We start from the raw sequence: 21,228 nt of genomic DNA on the forward strand, positions 1-21,228 counted from the left end.
TGCTTAGTGGATATTGGTTAAATTGAATTAAATAACAATTGTGAAATCGTAGGGCCTTGTACTCTGTTGAAAGAATTTCAGGCATCAGTGATATGGGAAATATTTTTTGAGCAGAAGAAGGCAGGGGAAAAAAAGGTGGAGAAAGGATGACCTGAAATCACCACCCAGTCTACCCTTTATGTGGCTCATGTGTAAATTAGTAATATAAATATTAATATTTCTATATTCTCACGTAAACATTTATTCTATCCCCATTATGGGTTGCAGGCAACTTCAGAGCAGTGCCAAGTATTAAGTTCTGCGAGTAGAAATAGAAGATATGAAATAAGTGCCCTCAATTTGCTGAGAAATGTAACATTGAGTGCACCTGGAGTTAGCTTTTACGTGGCAACAAGTGAAGGAATAAGATATGCCCAATTTTCACGAAAAGTGCGAGAGAAATATCTTTCTTTACTCCATCCTAGTTGCTTGCTGCTTTCCTGGCACCATACATAGTGCTGAGTGCTCCACTGCGTGTGGCAGGAACTGAAACCGTCAATGGCACAGGTGGCACAGCTACGTTATAGGTTCTCGGTACTATTGTTGGAACCCCACCCTCCAGAGACCACCCTTCTATTTTCGCGGAAAACCAGGACTTATTCAGGTCACGGGACTTGGGCCTATCACTGTAAGATCCTCTCTCGAGGGGCAGTGCCCACTGTTGATTAATACACGGTATGAGACAATTTCTTGGGTTGAGGAGCCGCGATTGGCAGAACCAGCCTGCGGTGCTAAGCAGGGTATTGGGTACTGCGTATTGGGGATGCAGGTTCCGGGGTGGCCACAAACATCACCCGGAAGCCTGAATATTGCCTCCCCTCTACAGGTCGCGCAGCAGTCAGCATGGCCGCTATTCAGGGCGCAGGGCTCCGGCCGGAGCGGCGTGCGCGTGCGCGCGTGCGTGAGTGCGTGGGCGCGCGTGCGCGACGCCGCCGCCTGTAGGTTGGCTGGTTATTTTGCAAGCGGGAGGGGCCGTGCGCGCTCCTGCCTCAGGCCTCTGTCCCCCACCCCCCTTCCCCGGTCCCAGGCTCTCCTTCGGAAAGATGTCGGACACTGCAGTCGCTGACACCCGGCGCCTTAACTCGAAGCCGCAGGACCTGACCGACGCTTACGGGCCGCCAAGTAACTTCCTGGAGATCGACATCTTTAATCCTCAGACGGTGGGCGTGGGCCGCGCGCGCTTCACCACCTATGAGGTTCGCATGCGGGTGAGTCACGGGGTGAGGAAGACTGCTGAGGGAGGACCGGACGGCGCTGGCGGGAGAGGGGGGAGGGAGGCTACCGCGGGGACGACTAACGGCGGGGAAGACGCCTGAGGGGTCATTTGGGGGTTAGGGGCTTAATAGACTTGGAAAGAGGTCTGCAGATTCAGTTGTGGCCGGAGGATGCAGAAAACTCCTGAGGGAGACATCAGACGGGGGTGCAGGAAAACTACCCATGAGGAAGTGAAGCATGGCTGGATAGGGTGGGGTGGATGGAAAAAGATTAGAGTGAGGAATTCAAGGAGATAGAAATCACGGCTATAGCGACAGAAGGAAGGGAGGGAGGATGGAAGAGGGCTGGGGGATGGAAAGCCAAGGGGATATATCGCTGAGCTCCCTAACTAAACTAGGTTGTGGGAAGTCTGAAGAGGGAGGGCTGGAAGGCCGGCTGCTTCCTAATGAGGTCTCCCTGGGATGATGGAGTTAAGCAAAGCCTTGAATTAAAGGGAAGGTAGATTCCAGAAAAGGCAGACAGTGGGCTTGTGGGAGCAGAAATAAGAAAGGGAGTCTCCTTGAGACTGAGCGCTTCCCTAACTTGTGTCGGATTAGCATCTGAAGGAGAGAAATGTTTTATACTTAAGTTTTTGCAGGTACTACATGCTGTCTCACCTTGAAACCTGGCCTTGCCCTGGGATTGGTGCCTTGTTAGTCACTGCTTTCATTCTATGTTGATCCTTTAGATTTGAAGTATCCAGAATGTTTATTTCAGTATTTATTGACTCTCATTTAGATGCTTTGTATATGAATGGCTTTTTGCCCTTTCTGTCCTAGATTACCCTTTTGGATTCTGACCCTGGTCTGTAGTTACTTTAATACATGACATTTCAGAACTGCCCAGGTATGGCTTCTTCCAGCCTGCATGACAGAGGACTCTAGTGCTTAGCCCATAATGCAAGGATGGAATGTGCAGATAGAGTACTTGGTTTGCAGGTTCTTTTGTCCACTTGAAATGGCTATAGGCAAAACAGTTTGAGAATCATTTTCCAGTTTTCCTTATGTTTTCTTCTCAGATGAGAAGGCCAGAATATTCTCTATGGACAGCATCCTGCTCAAACTACATTGAAGAACTAAAAGAGTGTATGTGCTTTCATTGTTGAATGAGTGAATTGAATGAGAAATTGTGGTCTCCTACCTGGACTTTGAAATCTTATTGAGAAATGGTGATTTCCAGATTCCAAGTTTGGCAAAGTCCAAACCGAAGAAAGAAAAGTGAATAGCAAAGCATGAGAAACACTTGTCTATATAAGAACTATTTGCATTCATCTCTTTGGGGAAGAATGGAATTTAGGTCCTTCAGAATATGATAAAAGCAGGAAACAGTCAGTGCTGGAGAACTTAGTTACCTGAGGGAGCTTGGGCATAACTAGTTCAGCATAAGGGCTCTCTGCTGTGGGATTTTGGAGACGTTCGATGCATTACCCGAGTCTTAGGAATTCTGAATGAAATCGCTCTTTACTCCGGGTATTCCTTTTTTTTTTTGAGATGGAGTCTCGTTCTGTTGCCCAGGCTGCAGTAGCAGTGGTGCGATCCTGGCTCACTGCAACCTCCGCCTCCTGGGTTCAGGCAATTCTCCTGCCTCAACCTCCTGAGTAGCTGGAATTACAGGTGCGTGCCACCATGCCTGGCTAATTTTTGTATTTTCAGTCTAGATGGGTTTCACCATGTTGGCCAGGCTGGTCTTGAACTCCTGACCTCAAGTGATTCTCCTGCCTCAGCCTCCTGAGTAGCTAAGATTACAGGCAAGGTGCCACCACACCCAGCTACTTTTTTTTTTTGAGACAGAGTTTTGCTCTTGTCTCCCAGGCTGGAGTGCAGTGGCTTGATGTTGACTCGCTCTGCCTCCCAGGTTCAAGTGATTCTTCTGCCTCAGCCTCCCAAGTAGCTGGGATTATAGGCATGCGCCACCATGCCTGGCTAATTTTTGTATTTTTAGTAGAGACGGGTTTTGCCACGTTGGCTAGGCTGGTCTGGAACTCCTGGCCTCAAGTGATCCGCTTGCCTCGGCCTCCCAAGGTTTTGGGATTACAGGCATCAGCCACCATATCTGGCCTAATTTTTGTATTTTTAGAAGAGACAGGGTTTCACCATGTTGGCCAGACTGGTCTCAAACTCCTGTCCTCAAGTGATCCACCCGCCTCAGCCTCCCAAAGTGCTGGGATTACTGGCGTGAGCCACTGTGTCCAGCTTGTTAATTATTTGAGACAGGGTCTTGCTCTATTGCCCAGGCTGGAGTGCAATGGCATGATAATGGCTCACTGCAGCCTTGACCTTCTGGGCTCAAGTGATCCTCCCACCTTAGTCTCCTGAGTAGCTGGGTCTAAAAGCACATCCCATCACACCTGGATTAAAAAAAAAATTTTTTTTTTGTAGAGACGAGGTTTTATAGAGACAGCCTGGGTTGTCCAGGCTGGTCTCAAGTGATCCTCCTGCCTTGGCCTCCTAAAATGCTGATATTACAGGCATGAGCCATTATGCCTGGCCTCTTATTCCTCTTCTTTCTTTTTTTTTTTCCTTTTTTTTTTTGAGACAGAGTCTTACTGTATCACTCAGGCTAGAGTGCAGTGACACGATTTCAGCTTACTGCAACCTCTGCCTCCTAGGTTCAAGTGATTCTCCTGCCTCAGCCTCCTGAGTAGCTGGGATTGTAGGTGCATGCCATCATGCCCAGCTAATTTTTGTATTTTTGTAGAGATGGGGTTTCACTGTGTTGGTCAGGCTGGTCTTGAACTCCTGGCCTCTGGTGATCCACCCACCTCAGCCTCCCAAAGTGCTGGGATTACAGGCGTGAGCCATTGTGCCTGGCCTTATTTATTCTTTTTTCTGTTTTTCAAGATGAAGTCTTCCTCTGTTGCCCAGGCTGGAATGCAGTGGCATGATCTTGGTTCACTGCAGCATCCATCTCCCAGGTTCAAGCGATTCTCCTGCCTCACCCTCCTGAGTAGCTGGGATTACAGGCACCTGGCTAATTTTTGTATTTTTAGTAGAGAGGGTTTCACCATGTTAGCCAGGCTGGTCTTGAACTCCTGACCTCAAGTGATCCTCCCACCTCAGCCTTCCAAAGTGCTGGGATTACAGGTGTGAGCCACCACACCAGTCTTTTATTTATTCTTTTAAATAAATAATGGTTTAGTAATATTACTTTACATGAATCTCACTCAATTTCAACCCATTGATGTTCCTTGGACCTTGACGATCCTGGATGGAGTTTGATGTAATTTGGCCAGTTATTTGGCTTCTGATGGCCTATTTCAGAACTGGATTCTGAAAAGACAATTTCTAGAGTCAAGGAGTAGTGGCATCTGTGTGAAGCTCTAACAGAGCTTTTCCTGCCAAGAGGCAGTTGTAGAGAAAGGAGATAACTAGTTTCTTTTATTATCCATCCTCTCACCTGAATTGACTGGCAGGAAATATGGTCAGTATTAATACATGTGGTTGGCCATTTCTATTTAGAACATGTAGACAGGAGTGAAGATCAGGGCTTTCTCTCTGTCAGGGGATTCATGTTGCCACTAGAGCCTTGGGAATCTTCTCAGTGATTAAAATGTGGGAATGAGCTGATTTATATCAGGGAGCAAGCTAACTTTTGTAATGGCGATTTCTTCTGCATTTTCTAGATGAGGAGAGGATAAACAGACATATAGGGTCTCTTAATCAGCCTAGCATTTATTGAGTAACTTGCGTATTCTGCATTTTAGAAGATGCAGAAGTAGTCATAGTTTCTGATCTTAATGAGATTAGTTAGGCAGACAAGACAAACATGATGCATGAAACGATAGTGTATCAGGCAATACTAAAGTATAAGTGTCTGAAGAATTCAGAGAAGAGGAAGAACAATAAATCCAGTTGGCGTTATCAGGAAATTTTCTTGTATGAAGTGAGAGTTGAGTGAGCACTGGTAGAATGGAGAGGATTTGGACAGGAAAAGCAGACCTAGGCATACCTTGGATGTGTTTATCTCTTTATAGGGAATTTAAATTCACTTTTAAAAGGAAAATATAATATGTACACATAATAAATTCAAATTATACAATGAAAAACATGACTATTCCACCTATTCCAGTTGTCTTGTCTTACTCTTGGAAGCCAATCACTATTACCAGTATCTTTTCTTTCTTTCTTTCTTTCTTTTTTTTCGAGACAGAGTCTTGCTCTGTTGCCCAGGCTGGAGTGCAGTGGTGTGATCTCGGCTCACTGCAATCTTTGCCTCCCTGCAATCTCTGCCTCCCTGCAATCTTTGCCTCTCAGGTTCAAGCAATTCTCCTGTCTCAGCCTCCCAAGTAGCTGGGACTTCAGGCGCATGCCACCATGTCCAGCTCATTTTTTGTATTTTTAGTAGAGACGGGGTTTCACCGTGTTGGCCAGGATGGTCTCGATCTCTTGACTTCGTGATCCGCCCACCTCAGCCTCCCAAAGTGCTGGGATTACAGGTGTGAGCCACTGCGCCCTTCCTACCAGTATCTTTTCATAGATATTTTATTCATCCGTATAAATATATACATATATATCCCTTTTTAAAACACAAATCGAGGCAAGCCATATATATACTGTTTTACCATCTCATTCCCACTCTGTCTCCCTCTCATGTGACTGGAGTTTCATGTTTATACCTTGATTTTATACCTTGATTTTACTACTTAATATCTTTATACCTTGATTTTATACCTTGATTTTACTACTTAATATCTTTCCATACTGGCACATAGAGATCTTTCATTTTTATTTTGAGACACAGAGTCTCTGTGCCAGATTACAGTAGCATAATCACAGTTTACCATAGCCTCAACCTGTGGGTAGCTGGGACCACAGGAGAGCACTGCCACCACACTTGGCTTTTTTAATTTTTGTAGAGATGGAATCTTGCTATGGTTGCCCAGGCTGGTCTCAAACTCCTGGGCTCAGGCGATCCTCCTGCCTCAGCTTCCCAAAGTGCTGGCATTACAGGTGTGAGCCACTGCACCTGGTTTTCACATTCTTTTCATAGCTATTTAATATTCTACCATACAGGTATACCATAATTTGAGACGGAGTCTCACTGTATCTCTCAGGCTGGAGTGCAGTGGCATGATCTCAGCTTACTGCAACCTCTGCCTCCTAGGTTCAAGTGATTCTCCTGCCTCAGCCTCCAGAGTAGCTGGGATTGCAGGTGCACACCATCACACCCCCAATTGTCTATTGATGGGCATTTATTGTTGTTATAAATGACAAAATGCAATGAAACTCTTCTTTTTTTTGAGACAGAGTCTTGCTCTGTCTCCCAGTCTGGAGTGCAGTGGCGCGATCTTGGCTCACTGCAACCTCCGCCTCCTGGGTTCAAGTGATCCTTCTGCCTCAGCCTCCCAAGTCACTGAGATTACAGGTGTGCACCAACATGCCTGGCTATTTTTTGTATTTTTAGTAGAAATGGGATTTTACCATGTTGGCCAGGCTGATCTTGAACTCTTGACCTCAAGTGATCCACCAGCCTCAGCCTCCAAAAGTGCTGGAATTATAGGCATGAGCCACCGAGCCTAGCCAAAACTCTTGTATATACATATTTACATACTACTGGAAGTCTACTTGTAGGATAAATTCTAAGCAGCAAGGGACTTCTGATCATCAACTGTGACAAGGTTGGGTATGGTAAGGGTTGGTCTTTACCTGGTGGTGAGTTGAAAGGGTTATAGGAGCATGATCCATAGGAGCTATTTCTTCATTGAGACCTGTCCAAGTCATTCAGACAGGTGGCTACCACAGGCTGAACATTACTTACCATCTTTCTTCTTTAATTTTTCCTTCCATATAGACAAACCTACCTATCTTCAAGCTGAAGGAGTCCTGTGTACGGCGGCGCTACAGTGACTTTGAATGGCTGAAAAATGAGCTGGAGCGAGATAGCAAGGTATGGCCTAATTCTCTGTGTGGTATCTTTGGAGGAGGAGATCTACATAGGCTGAGGGGGCATACAACCACAGTCTGTAAAATCTTGAAGGAAATGAAGAGGGTGAACACATTCTTATCCATCAAATCTCAGTATTTTAGATCTGGGGATACCTTTTGAAACTTGAAAGTGGTAAGTTCTGGCCGGGCATGGTGGCTCATGCCTGTAATCCCAGCACTTTGAGAGGCCGCGGTGGGTGGATCACCTGAAGTCAGGAGTTCAAGACCAGCCTGGCGGCCAACATGGTGAAACCCCATCTCTACAAAAAATATGAAAAATTAGCTGGGCGTGGTGGCGGGTGCCTGTAATCCCAGCTACTTGGGAGGCTGAGGCATAAGAATTGCTTGAATCCGGGAGGTGGAGGTTGCAGTGAGCCGAGATTATGCCACTGCAGTCCAGCCTAGTCGACAGAGGGAGACTCCATCTCAAAACAAAAAAAAAGCAAAAAAAGAAAGTGGTAAGTTCGGGACAAATTTTTTTTTAAAGTATTACTTCACTTAGTCGCTAGTAAGGTTGTACAACTTAATTCCTATAGGTGCTAAAAATGGAAAGTCTAGTGTCAGGAAAATCCTAGCTAAATTATTGAATGGTAGTGGCTTGTTAAGGAAAGTAATTATTTGGAGTATATTTCCTTTCTTTTGAGATGGTAAACCTGTCCTCCCACAGAAATGGATTAATTTTTGACCTGAGCCATTCTGACTGTTGGTATGGTTTTAGTTCTTGCAAGTTGCTGGATGTGGGACAGGATGGACCCTATGCTTAATAAGAAATGAGGTACACAGTGCTTTACCATCTCATTCCCACTCTGTCTCTCTCTCATGTGGCTGGAATTTCATGTTTGCCTGCAGATTGTAGTACCACCACTGCCTGGGAAAGCCTTGAAGCGGCAGCTCCCTTTCCGAGGAGATGAAGGGATCTTTGAAGAGTCTTTCATTGAAGAAAGGAGGCAGGGCCTCGAGCAGTTTATTAACAAGTAAGCCAAGTTTCTGGGGGCTCTATTTGCTACTTTTGCCATTGTAGTCTTTCTATATGTTTTGTTTACCTCACCTTTTATTTTATGTTATATTTATTTGTCTATTTATTTATTTTTTGAGACGGAGTTTCGCTCTTGTTGCCTAGGCTGGAGTGCAATGGTGCGACCTCAGCTCACCACAACCTCTGCCTCCTGGGTTAAAGCAATTCTCCTTCCTCAGTCTCCCGAGTAGCTGGGATTACAAGCATGAGCCACCACGTCAGGCTATTTGTTTATTTTTTTTAGACTAAGTCTCACTCTGTTGCCCAGGCTGGAGTGCAGTGCTGCAATCTTGGCTCACTGCAACCTCTGCCTCCTGGGTTGAAGAGACTCTCCTACCTCAGCTTCCTGAGTAGCAGAGATTACAGGCGCTGGCCACCACTCCTGGCTAATTTTTATGTTTTCAGTAGGGACAGGGTTTCACCATGTTGGCCAGGCTGGTCTCGAACTCCTGACCTTAAGTGATTCACCCGCCTTGGCCTCCCAAAGTGCTGGCATTACAGGTGTGAGCCACCGCACCCAGCTCACCTTTTATAATGGGTACCATGATGTGGTACCAATTGTGTGGTGGGCTGACTGGACATTAAGACTCCCATTTCTTTGAGTAGGATTCTGATCCTTTATGTCAGGGCTTGAGAAAGCACTGCATGATGGTTATATCTAGGGATTTCCCTGTCTTGCCTCTCTATTCCCTGTCCCCTCTACAATATTAGGGTTGAGGTGGTACCCTAATACCTTACTGTTGTCCTTCACTGGCTTGAACCTTAGGGCTGACCTTGCCCTTCCTGTCCTGTTCACATCCCCATCCCTCTGCTAATTTTCTCTTATTCTCAATACTACTGATAACCATCCTGGTTTCTTTGTAGAATTGCTGGGCACCCACTGGCTCAGAATGAACGCTGCCTACACATGTTCCTGCAGGAGGAGGCAATTGACAGGAACTACGTCCCGGGGAAGGTGCGCCAGTAGGAGCCCCTCTCACCACTTGCCCTCTACTTTCCTGCTGAAATGACATTGGTTTTTACACTAAGCCTTTCTCTGTCTTTGATCTGAAGTTGGCTGCCTGTCTCCTGGCCTGATAGACTGTCTGGCATTGTGCTCATTGGTACCTGACTACACCATGTGGGTGGGCACTCTGCTGGGATCCTCTTCTCTGAGGAGAGGTGGGAAACGACAGGCAGATGCCCTTTGCTTGGGGGTTGGGGTGGGTGGGTTGGGGGAATTAGACTGGAAGGCAATTTCTTGGGCATTTACCCATGCCAGAAGGCTAACCTGGGGGGAGGGGGGCACTTGTGCTGGTGAGGCACTTGGATACATACTGATGCTGCAAGTCCAGGGGATTTTTCTTACTCTTAGGTTTAACCAAGAACACTGAGCAGGGAAAAACCCTGCCTTTCCTAACTGCATGAATTTTTTCTTTTTGGAAAGGTGGTAGAGACCCAGAAGCTCTCCCTGTTTTCTCTAGGCCTGCTCCCAGTTTTCTTAACAATTTTTTTTGTTGCTTTCTCTCTCCCTTGTTGCTTTCCATGGCAGTAATCCTCCTAGAGTCCAATCAGTCTGTTGTATGGAGCAAGGTGTGTGGTTTTCTGGGCCCATCATTATGGCTGCTTCAGAATCAGAAGAAAGCCATAGGGCAGTGGGGGAGCTCCTATTGCCTAGCCCCTCTCCCTTTGTGGCTCCCACTCTAGCTGCCTATTTTTTGCTCACCAGCTGGTGAGTCAGTATGGGCCAGCAGTTCTTCCTCCCTAATCCCTTGCTACTTTATGGCTTAGCTTTGCAGGTTTGGTGGCTTGACAGGTGGGGGCAACTCACCACTACCAGGTAACTCCCTGAAGGGTGGGAGTGGATTATCTTCTAGGCTCTTCCCAGCGGTAGGGAAGGGTATCACCATTGTCTTCCTTCCATTCTCCTTTTCCCCATCCCATTTGGTGCTGCCACAGGGCAGAAGCACACAAACCAACACAGTCTCTGACTTCTCCTAAGCACTTTGAGCTGTTGAATGGGGCTCAGGGGCAAGAGTTTTTGCTGCCCTCCCCAGCGTGGTCACAGGGTTATTGAACTGCCTGCACTTGTTTCTCATGCAACTCCAGCATTTTCCCCAGAAGTTGAACTATGGATAGCAGCTTAGTATGGATTTTCTAAATCTTAACATCTGAAGCAGCTTCTTGAGGCTGGCAGCTATCCTGGCTTCTGTCAGGGAGGGGGTGGTTTGTTTGCTGGGGCCCAATATCTGTCCCAAGTGGCGGTGTGAGAGCAAGTTAACTTCGGTGCCAGGTGAGAGGTGGGGGCTCTTTGCTTAGACTCCCTATCATGGAAGGATTGGAGTTTTCTATACAGGGCCTTGGGGAAAAGGATTGTTGATTGTGACGTGACCCTGATCAGAGTGATTAGGATTGTACTTTGACATAGGATTTGGAGCCCATCTAAGTGTTGAAGTTCCCTGAGACAGCTCTCCAGCTGCTGAGCCTGTGCCAGGGGCTAAGCAGCCCCTAAAAAGAGGCTCTGCTCCCGTTCCCACCTCGCCAGTGTTGTTGCTGCCTTTTTGATTTGTATCCTCTGTTAGAGACATTTTAAAAAATCAATTCCTTCTTTCATTGTGCACAAGTGCTGAGAGTCTGAGGCCCCATTTCTGCTGTGTATATATATCCTGACTCGGGGCTTTTATTCAGCAAACTGTTCATTCTTCTGTCAGACAATGTCATATTCAACTCTGTTCATATTAAACCACTGTGAAGCAAGCGTCTGTTTTCCTGCCTAAGTTGTAAATTTAGTATTTTTTAGTATCTAGGATGTGCTGGGTATTATGTAGAAATCATACAATGTGGCCAGTGTCCTGCGGTAATGTTTTGCATTTAAATTTTTTTAAAAAAAGCAGAATCTTAACTGTCTGTAATGATATTTACCTATCCTTTTTGCAACTCACAATTGATTTTGTCATAGATGTAATGCATCTGCTTGCAGGAAGTAGCTGTAAGCTCCGTACCTGTGGTTCGAGTCACATTTAGCAGATTTGGTTTTTAAGCTTGTGGGTTTGTGCTAATTTGGGCAGAATATATTTATAATATATGTGTGTGTGTGTGTGTGTGTGTGTGTGCGTGCATATGTAATATGTGTACATAAACACACATGCATGTGCTCATCCTCTGACACACCCACACAACACCAACAAACATTATTTCTTCTATAGGCTTTTTACCTCAATTGACACTGTTTCTTTTTTTCCAAATAAAATTTGATACAGGCAGAAAGGTGGGTGAACTCTCAAAACTTTTGGTGGGTGGATATTCATCTGACCAATGAGCTCTGAAATGGTTTCCCTACACAGGGTGGGTTTTGGCAAGAGCTGGAATGAGGGGAGGTAGCAGTCTTGTGATTTAGAAAATCAAAGCTAGTTTTAATGTAGTTCAGCATGGAAAGAAGATATAGAAAGTGATGTGTTCAGACATTAGCAAATTAAAGCTGGATGTGGTTGGCTCATGCCTGTAATCCCAGCACTTTGGGAGGTCGAGGCAGAAAGATTGCTTGAGCCCAGGAGTTTGAGACCACTCTGGGCAGCAGAGTGGGACACTGTCTCTACAAAAAATTTCCAAAACAAAACAACAAAAAAAAGTAAAATTAATGTTATTTAGCAGTATTTGGTTCAAAGTAGAAGAGTGGGGGCTGTCAGGAAGTTGTTTTTGGTAGTTCATTAATGAGATGACTAAAAATGGTTTAGAAGATAGGGAAGAATAGGTATTTCCGTGAAATAAAGGAAAGGAAGGATAAAGAGAGATGCATCCTTCATAGGCATCAGTGTTAGAGAATGAACTGCAGAATAACTAGAAAAAGCAGCTATAAAATAAAATGTTAACAAAAATTTGGACAGATAACAGTTAATAAGTGCTGATAATCTTCTATGTGTCTGATCCTATGCTAACACCTGGGCTGGGAGTAGGGTGGAGTGGTTGTGGTACAAGTAAAATATGATATTACATTCTCTTTCTTTGTAGACCTTAGGAGCTCTGCTGAAGAGATGTCTAACTGGGTGTGCTGGCCCATGCCTGTAATCCCAGCATTTTGGGAGGCTGAGGTGGGAGGATTGCTTGAGCGTAGGAGTTTGAGACCAGCCTGGGCAACCGAGTGAGATCTTATCTCTACAGAAAAAAAAAAAAAAAATTGAAAAACTAGCCAGGTATGGTGGTGCATGCCGGTAGCCCCAGCTACTTGGGAGGCTGAAGCAGGAGGATTGCTTGAGCCCAGAAGGTTGAGGAGTGAGCCATTCAGTGAGCCATGTTGGTACCATTGTACTCCAGCCTCAAAACAAAATGAAGAGATGTCTATATAAGACAGGAAAATGCTGGAGACAAAGTAAGAGGTTCACGCACATCTGGTTAGTTGTCTAGTCTTTTTTAAAAAAATATCAGACCAGGTAAATCTCTCTTGGATGTCAAATTGGCCATTTTGGCACAGTAACTGGGTCGGGCAAGAACCCTAAATCCAAGCCCTCTTACCCATTAACACTGAGGAAAGGCATACTTTTCTTTTATAAGGAATTTAAGTTTACACAGGTATCTGCATGTTTACTGCTAATTAATCCCCTTTATCTATAGTGCAGAAAGGGCTTAACCTTATGTTGGAACCTGGGGGACAGAGGCTAATGAAAAATTTTGAACATAGCTAGACCCAAAAGAAGTGTTAAATCTTCACATTCCAAAGATGACTTATCTACCCTTTGGCCCATTTGAGACAAGGAATTAAGCTAGTAAAGGTGGGAGAGGTGGATAACATTCAGGCTTCTCCGGATGAGACACTTCTGTGTTGAGATATATGCTGTAATAATATAAGTAAAATTATTTTCTTCTGTGGAAATGTAGAACAGCTGTTCACTGAAATGGATATTTCTTCATATCCTTGAAAACTGTTGAATCATCCTTAGTATTCTCTTCTTAGATATAATAAGTTCTAATTTTTCCTTACTTGGCTCATTTTTAACCCTTTTATCTTTTTATTATTCTGAAATCTCTCTAAGGCCCTCACATGTCCTCAAGTAGTAGAGTCTTAAATTGGACAACACTTTAATTACAGCCTGAAGGTTAGGTAGTTGTTATTCCATTTATATATCTTAGTATTTGAGTTTACTTTTAAAATATAAACTCTTTGTGACGAGTTTAGCATGTGGTTCTCTGCCACTCCCTTCCTGACTACCCACCACCCATCATTCTTGTCTTCTTTTTTTACTTGCTTGTACAAAAACTAGTTGTTGCCTGTTTTATTTCTTCTTTCCATACCCTGTCTCTCTGTCTATGCGTTTAAACACAGAGAACTCATTCTCTATAAAACAGACAAACCAGGGATAATTGCCAACGTCGCAAAAGAATTCTTTAAATCACTGCAGGCTTCCTTTAAATAGGTGTTTCCTATGGTGGTTTTAAGTGTTTTTATATAGGTCATCAACTACTTGATATAAAGAAAATGAAGGTAAAGGGTTAAGAGGCAGTGCCAGTTGAAGAACAATTAGAAATTAGGATAAAACAGTAGTTCTTAGGTAAACAGTAAAATACAGTTAGATTCACAGAGCATTTGATATATGTATATATACATGTACATATACATATATATTTTGAGATTGAGTCTCGCTCTGTTGTCCAGGCTGGAGGGCACTGGTGTGATCTCAGCTTACTGCAATCTCTGCCTCCCAGGTTCAAGCAGTTCTCCTGCCTCAGCTTCCCAGGTAGCTGGGACTATAGGCATGGTACCACCACACCCACTTAATTTTTATATTTTAGTAGAGACGGGGTTTCACCATGTTAACCAGGCTGGTCTTGAACTCCTGAGCTCAAGTGATCCACCCACCTCAGCCTCCCAAAGTGCTGGATTACAGGCGTAAGCCACTGCACCTGGCCTGATTGATTTATGTATTACTTTTCAAGAGATTGTTATACCATAATGTTTTTTTGTTTAGATACAGTGAACTTTTCATTATCTGTACTAACGGAGGCATATACATTTTAATTTTGTTTATGCATTTTATAAAATTTAAATATAGGGATGTCTAATCATAAAATTTAAAAATATTTCATAATATATCATCAGACTGAAGACTCAGGAAGATCTGAAAAGAAACAAAAGAGTACCAGGTCTGGAATAGAAACCTGACTTCTAAAGTTGGCTATGTAGCTATAGGACCTTAGTTGAATTGCTTCACCATTTTGGGCCTGTTTTCTGAAGGGATTTTGACTAAATGAGGGATTTTAACTAAATGATCTCTGAGGTATCTTAAATTTCTGACTTTTTATGATTTCCCATCCTAGCCAAGGAATTGAGTAAACATTGGAGATGATGCCACCAAAAAGGTGAAAGCACAATTTTTCCTGCATATGATGGAGTTTGCTATAGTGTAGTTAGTTTTCTCTTCCAGAAATGAACGATTCTTCACTTAATCCTGATGAGATTTTGTTTGCCCACATCCTGTTGTATCAAGTCATGAGTATACTCCCATTGAAACTCAGAGTTGATTTGGTTTACGGTTGTCCTAATTGTATCCTAGGTCTTCTAGCTGAAATTTTAAAATGAAGTAGTCACCCCTTGGAATTACTTATTTATTTATTGAGACGGAGTCTTGCTCTGTCGCCCAGGCTGGAGTGCAGTGGTGCAATATCAGCTCACTGCAATCTCCACCTCCCAGGTTCAAGTGATTCTCTTGCCTCAGCCTCCTTAGTAGCTGTGACTACAGGCACGCATCACCATGCCCAGCTAATTTTTGTATTTTTAGTAGAGATGGTTTTTCACCCTATTGGCCAGGCTGGTCTCTTAATTCCTGATCTCGTAATTCGCCTGCCTTGGCCTCCCAAAGTGCTGAGATTACAGGCATGAGCACTGCATGCAACCCCCATGGAGTTATTTTTATTTAAAACACATACATTATAACTTTATTGATCTGATTACAAAAGTGCCTATTTTGTTAAAATGTTTTATTGTGGTGATAAAAATTCAAAAATTATTAATGTTGACAAAATTCAAACAAAACATAAATGTATAAAGTAAAAAGTGAAAGATTCTTCCTTAGTCTCTCTCACCACTCCCATTTTCCAAGAATAACTTAATTTGGTGTGTGTCTTCCCAGATGTTCTGTGTGTGTTTATATATTAATATACACATATATACGTATATGAATACCCACACATTTGTATATAGGGTTTTTTTTAAAAAAACAAAATGGGATATTATATGTACTGTTTTGCAACTTTTTTTCACTTTGCATTGTATTCTGACTTCCTCTTGCATTAATACATGGAAATTTACCCCATTTAAAAAAAAATGGCTGCATAACATTTCATGGTATGGTTGTATCACAATTTAATGGTTCACCTATTGATGCAAATGTGTTTCCATTCACTATTATAACTAATGCTACATATAACCTTGCTCCAGTGTATAAGTATTTCTGTAGGATAGATTTTGAGAGAAGGAATTGCTTGGTCAAAATGTGTGTGCCTTTTACTGTGTGTATCGTGTGTGTGTGTGTAGAGACGGGAGGGGGTGGTCTCACTTTGTTGCCCAAGTTAGTCTTGAACTCCTGGCTTCAAACGATTCTCCTGCCTCAACCTCCCAAAGTGTTGGGATTACAGGCATGAGACACTCCGCCTGGCCTCATTTTATATTTTAATAGCTAAAGTGAAATTGCCTGCTTAAAGAGTGCAGTTTAGGCTTCCAGTGACAGCAAATGAGAATGTTTCCCCACCCAAAGTGGGGAAATTCTGTTCACAAAAAGTTTCCTTGCCAAAAGTGGTAAAAATTTAAACAATTGATAATTAACCAAACTATTTGGTGAAAATCGTATTCCATAGTTTTAATTTGCATTTTCTGGTACATTTAGTTATAATGATACCACTGTCAGGTTTTAGTTTCCCCACACATGTACTTTTGGTCCTTCTGGAGGCGGTATCTATTGCCACTAATTGAGGATACTGACCACTTTTCACCATAAATAAACCATCACACTTAAAGGCCCTGAGTGTTTGTAAGTTTCTCCCATCTGACTCTGGGGGAAGATGAAATCATTAGCCTGGTGACAAAGCAACATTACCTGAGGCGCTCTCACAAAGGCTTTTTCAGATTGGCACTACTTGAGGTGAAGCCCAGAGCAGCACTGACAGCTCAATTACAGGCTCTTCTGACCTCATGGCCAACCTGCTTTTATAGTCGAGGAAATATTACTTTGTCTCTTGAGCCACCATCCCTGCAGCTTGGACCCCCGTTTAGTTATTTCTCCTAGATCCGTATCTTAGATTCTAGGCAGGGACAGAACAAGGATGGGGACCAAGATCCTAATGGTGACTGTAATAAGGGGTCAGATTACGAGGCCTTCTGGTTATCTGTCCGTGTGTCAGTCAGAAATGAGCAAGCTTTAATTGGTGGTACGCAATGGGAAGCACAAACTTGTCATACACAATAGGAAGCACATACCCTCTCCTGATTGGCCTCTTAGTTGAGGGGTGGGCCACAGGGAAACCTGCTGGTTGGCTCTAATGGAAGACCAATAGGAACACTGGCACTGCTTTAGAAAGCGAGGTTTGCCGCGCGCCTGGAGCTGTCAGCGTATTTCCTCCGAGCTCCAGAGCCCTAATTTGGTAATTGCGCCTTCCTGCAACCTAGGTATCCTCTACCCCGGTCACGTTTCTGAAGTTTCAGAATGTCTCCGGTTGTGCCGCAGCAACTGAGGCCGTAGTCCGCTAGTCCAGCCCTTAGGAAGGTCCTGCCTTAGCCTGCCGGTTTCCTTCCACAAACGCCAGCCCGGGGCTCTCCCTGGGATAGGGCCGTTGAAGTCGTGGGCCTGGGCCTGGGGAGTGGGGATCAGGAACCAGGGAATGGGATAACACTTTGCGGGCATCAGGGTGAAGTTCTTCACCGCCAGCATTGTGACCTGATTCGCGGCGGAAGGGGGAGAGGCTGCAGTCTGCGGCTGTGAAGGCCTTTTTCGTATTAAGTCTCAAGAAGGGAGCAGGAGGTATGTGACCCAAAAAGTTCTGCCATCCAGGTGGCCACCACCATTTCAGCCAGTCACCACCTCTGTTGCCTACTTCACCCATTGTGGTGCCTTCCTGGATTCATCAGCTCTAAGACCACTGTAGTAAATACATTAGCCCTCACAGCCCGGACTCAGAAAGTCCCCTTTCTTCCTCAATGTCAGTCGGCTTGACCTCGTTGCTTTTATTTTTCTAGTTATTTTTAATTACACCAGTACATTCTCGTAAAAAAAAATCAAAACAGTATACATATATGGAGCTAACACTTGGCCATTACCCACAATCCTAGTCCTTTTTCCCTCTTCCCCAAAGTAACCACTGTTGACAGTTTGGTGTGTATCCTGGTAGCCTTCCAAGTCTTTTTTTCTAGTTATCATAGAAAATACATTGTGTTATATTTTTATTTTAACAAAAAGTATACCCTACTGTACATATCCCACAAATTTTTTCATTCAGTCTTTTGGAAATATTTTTATTTTGGTACATCTAGATTTACTTCTTTTTATATTATTTTATTTTTTAGCAGAGACAGGGTTTCCCCATGTTGGCCAGGCTGGTCTCAAACCCCTGACCTCAAGTGATCCACTCGCCTTGGCCTCCCAAAGTATTGGGATTACAGGTGTGAGCCACTGCACCCAGCCAGATTTACTTATTTTTGAAAAAAGTGACGTATTATGCCATAGTATGGCTATCAAATAGTTTATTTAACCATTTTCTTATTGATAGACTACTAGATTTTTTCAATGTTTTGCTTTTACAAGTGGTACTTCTATGAACATTCCTGAACATGACAGAGTTTCTCTAATGCAGTGGTTCTCAAACATTTTGATTGTAGGACCCCTTCACATTCCTAACAGAATTTGTTTATGTAGGCATATGGCTCTCTTTATTCAATGAAATTAAAACTGGCCAGGCGCAGTAGCTCAAGCCTGTAATCCCAGCACTTTGGGAGGACAAGGTGGGTGGATCACCTGAGGTCAGGAGTTTGAGACCAGCCTGGCCAACATGGTGAAATTCGGTCTCTACTAAAAATACAAAAATTAGCTGGGTGTGGTGGTGGACACCTGTAATCCCAGCTACTCGGGAGGCTGAGGTGGGAGAATCACTTGAACCCGGGAGGCAGAGGTTGCAATGAGCAGAGATCACTCTACTGCACTCCAGCCTGGGTGACAGAGTGAGACTCTGTCTCAAAAAAAAAAGAAAACTGAGAAATTAAAAAATATATGTTTATTCATTAAAAACAATGGTAGTAAGCCCACAACATGTTAATATAAATCATATTTTAAAATGCAAAATAACAGCTGGGCGTGGTGGCTCACGCCTGTAATCCCAGCACTTTGGGAGGCTGAGGTGGGTGGATCACTTAAGGTCAGGAGTTTGAGACCAACCTGGCCAACATGGTGAAACTTCGTCTCTACTAAAAATACAAAAATTAGCCAGGTATAGTGGTGCACACCTGTAATCCCAGCTACTTGGGAGGCTGAGGTGGCAGAATCGCTTGAACCTAGGAGGCAGAGGTTGCAATGAGCCGAGATCATACACTACTGCACTCCAGCCTGGGTGACAGAGTGAGACTCTGTCTCAAAAAAAAAACAGAAAACCGAGAAATTTTAAAAAGTATGTTTTTTCATTAAAAATAACGGTAGTAAGCCCATTACATGTTAACATAAACAATATTTTAAAATGCAAAATAATAGCTGGGCCTGGCGGCTCATGCCTGTAATCCTAGCACTTTGGGAGGCCGAGGTGGGTGGATCATTTGAGGTCAGGCGTTCGAGACCAGCCTGGCCAACACGGTGAAACCTCATCTCTACTAAAAATACAAAAATTAGCTGGGCATGGTGGTGGGCACCTGTAGTCCCAGCTACTTTGGAGACTGAGGCTGGAGAATCACTTGAACCTGGGAGGCAGAGGTTGCAGTGAACTGAAATCACGCCATTACACTCCAGCCTGGGCGAAAAGAGCAAGACTCTGTCTTAAAAAAAAAAAAAAAAAAAGGCAAAAGCAAAATAACTTTTCCAAAGAAGAGTAAAATTGTTTTATATATTTTTTTACAAGTCTTATTAATGTCTGGCTTAATAATACACATCTGGATTCTCATATCTGCCTCTACATTTGACCTATTAGGATGTTTTGGTTGAAGTATATCACACATATATTATTGTGGTAAATATACATGTGACAAAATTTACCATTTTAACCATTTTTAAGGGTACATTTCAGTGGCATTAAGTACATTTACATTGTTATACAACCATTACCACCATTCATCTCCAGAATTTTTTCATCTTCCAAACTGAAACTCAAAACAATAACTCCCCATTGTCCCCTCTCCTAGCCCTAGCAACCACCATTCTGTTTTTTGTTTCTGTGAATTTGGCTGTTATAGGTAACCTTATATAAATGGAACCATATAGTATTTTTGTGACTGGCTTCTTTTCTTTTTTTTTTTGAGACGGAGTGTCACTCTGTCACCCAGGCTGGAGTGCAGTGGTGTGATTTTGGCTCACCGCAGCCTCTGCCTCCTGGGTTCAAACAATTCTCCCACCTCAGCCTCCATAGTAGCTGGGACTACAGGCGCACGCCACCACACCTGGCTGGTTGTATTTTTAGTAGAGACGGGGTTTCACCATGATGGCCAGGCTGGTCTTGAACTCCTGACCTCAAATGATCTGCCTTGAACTCCTGACCTCAAATGATCCTGACCTCAAATGATTGGCCTCCCAGAATTCTGGGATTACAGGCATGAGCCACTGCACCAGGCCGCAACTGGCTTATTTCGCTTAGCATAATGTGTTCAAGGTTCATTGATGTTATAGGTTGACTAATATTCCAAGGTGTGTGTATATACAAACATACATACATACATACATACATGCCATGTTTTGTGTGTCCATTCATCTGTCAAGGACACCTGGGTTGTTTCCACCTTTTGTGGGTTGTGAACAATGCTACTATGAATATAGGTGTACAGATATCTGTTTACATTTCTGCTTTAAATTCTTTTGTGTATATATACATAAGTAGAATTGCTGGGTCATATAGCAGTTCTCACCTTCTGATGGACATTTATATCAGTGCTACTCAGACTGTATTCCACAAACTGGTGCCAGTTGTGAACTATCAGCTGTCCAAAAGGAGATAAGTATAGGAATTGAGGATAGGCATTTAAAAACTTTTATAGCAATTTCATGTGGCCATGACATCTAAGTGCATGATCACTTTTCTAGTAATTTGTTTTTTCTCTACAAAGGCATCAGTCCGTGACAGATTGGAAATTTACAAAAAAACCCCAAAAAAACAAAAACAAAAACAAAAACAAAACCTGGGTCAGGCGTGGTGGCTCACACCTGTAATCCCAGCACTTCAGGACGCCCAGGCAAGAAGATCACTTGAGACCAACCTGGGCAACAAAGTGAGAGCTCATATCTACAAAAAATTTAAAAAATTAGCTTGGCATGGTGGCATGTGCTTATAGTTCTAGCTACTCAGGAAGCTGAGGCAGGAGGATTATTTGAGCCTGGGAGGTCAAGACTGCAGTGCGCTATGATCATACCACTGCACTCCAGCCTGGGCAAAATAGTAAGATCCTGTCTCAAACAAAACAAACAAGCAAATAAAACCCACCCAAATCCCTGGTCTTTTGCCACAGATAGTTTTTATTTTTGTTTTTTTTTACTAGAGATGGGATGTTGCTCTGTTGCCCAGGCTGGTCTCGAATTCCTGGCCTCAAGCAGTCCTCCCACCTTGGCTTCCCAAAGTGCTGGGATTACAGGAGTGAGCCACTGCACCTGGCCACCACAGATAGTTTGAAAAGCACTGATTAAAGTAGATTCCAGTTTGGGGTTATCGTTTTGCCATTAACTCTTTTTTGTGGACAATGTTTCTGTAAGGTGGGTACTAAAGAGTAGAATTACTGGGTTACTGGATTGAAGGGTACGTGCATTTTACATTTTATTACTGCAAAATTGCTCTTTAAAAAGGCCAAATACT

At 43.5% G+C, this 21,228-nt stretch overlaps 1 protein-coding gene across 1 annotated transcript; it reads left to right on the top strand.

Annotated features, from left to right (window-relative positions):
- Positions 1 to 968: 968 nt before the first annotated feature.
- SNX12 (sorting nexin 12) lies at positions 969 to 10,969 on the top strand. Its single transcript, XM_012475039.2, has 4 exons — positions 969 to 1,247; positions 7,084 to 7,179; positions 8,067 to 8,191; positions 9,097 to 10,969. The coding sequence occupies exons 1-4, from the start codon at positions 1,083 to 1,085 to the stop codon at positions 9,197 to 9,199; spliced, it is 489 nt and encodes a 162-aa protein (XP_012330462.1). The 5' UTR covers positions 969 to 1,082; the 3' UTR covers positions 9,200 to 10,969.
- The last annotated feature ends 10,259 nt before the right edge of the window (positions 10,970 to 21,228 follow it).

The sequence above is a fragment of the Aotus nancymaae genome, unplaced genomic scaffold (genome assembly GCF_030222135.1).
Source record: "Aotus nancymaae isolate 86718 unplaced genomic scaffold, 86718_ANA_hifiasm-v0.15.2.pri h1tg000081l, whole genome shotgun sequence".
NCBI classification, from domain to species: domain Eukaryota; kingdom Metazoa; phylum Chordata; class Mammalia; order Primates; family Aotidae; genus Aotus; species Aotus nancymaae.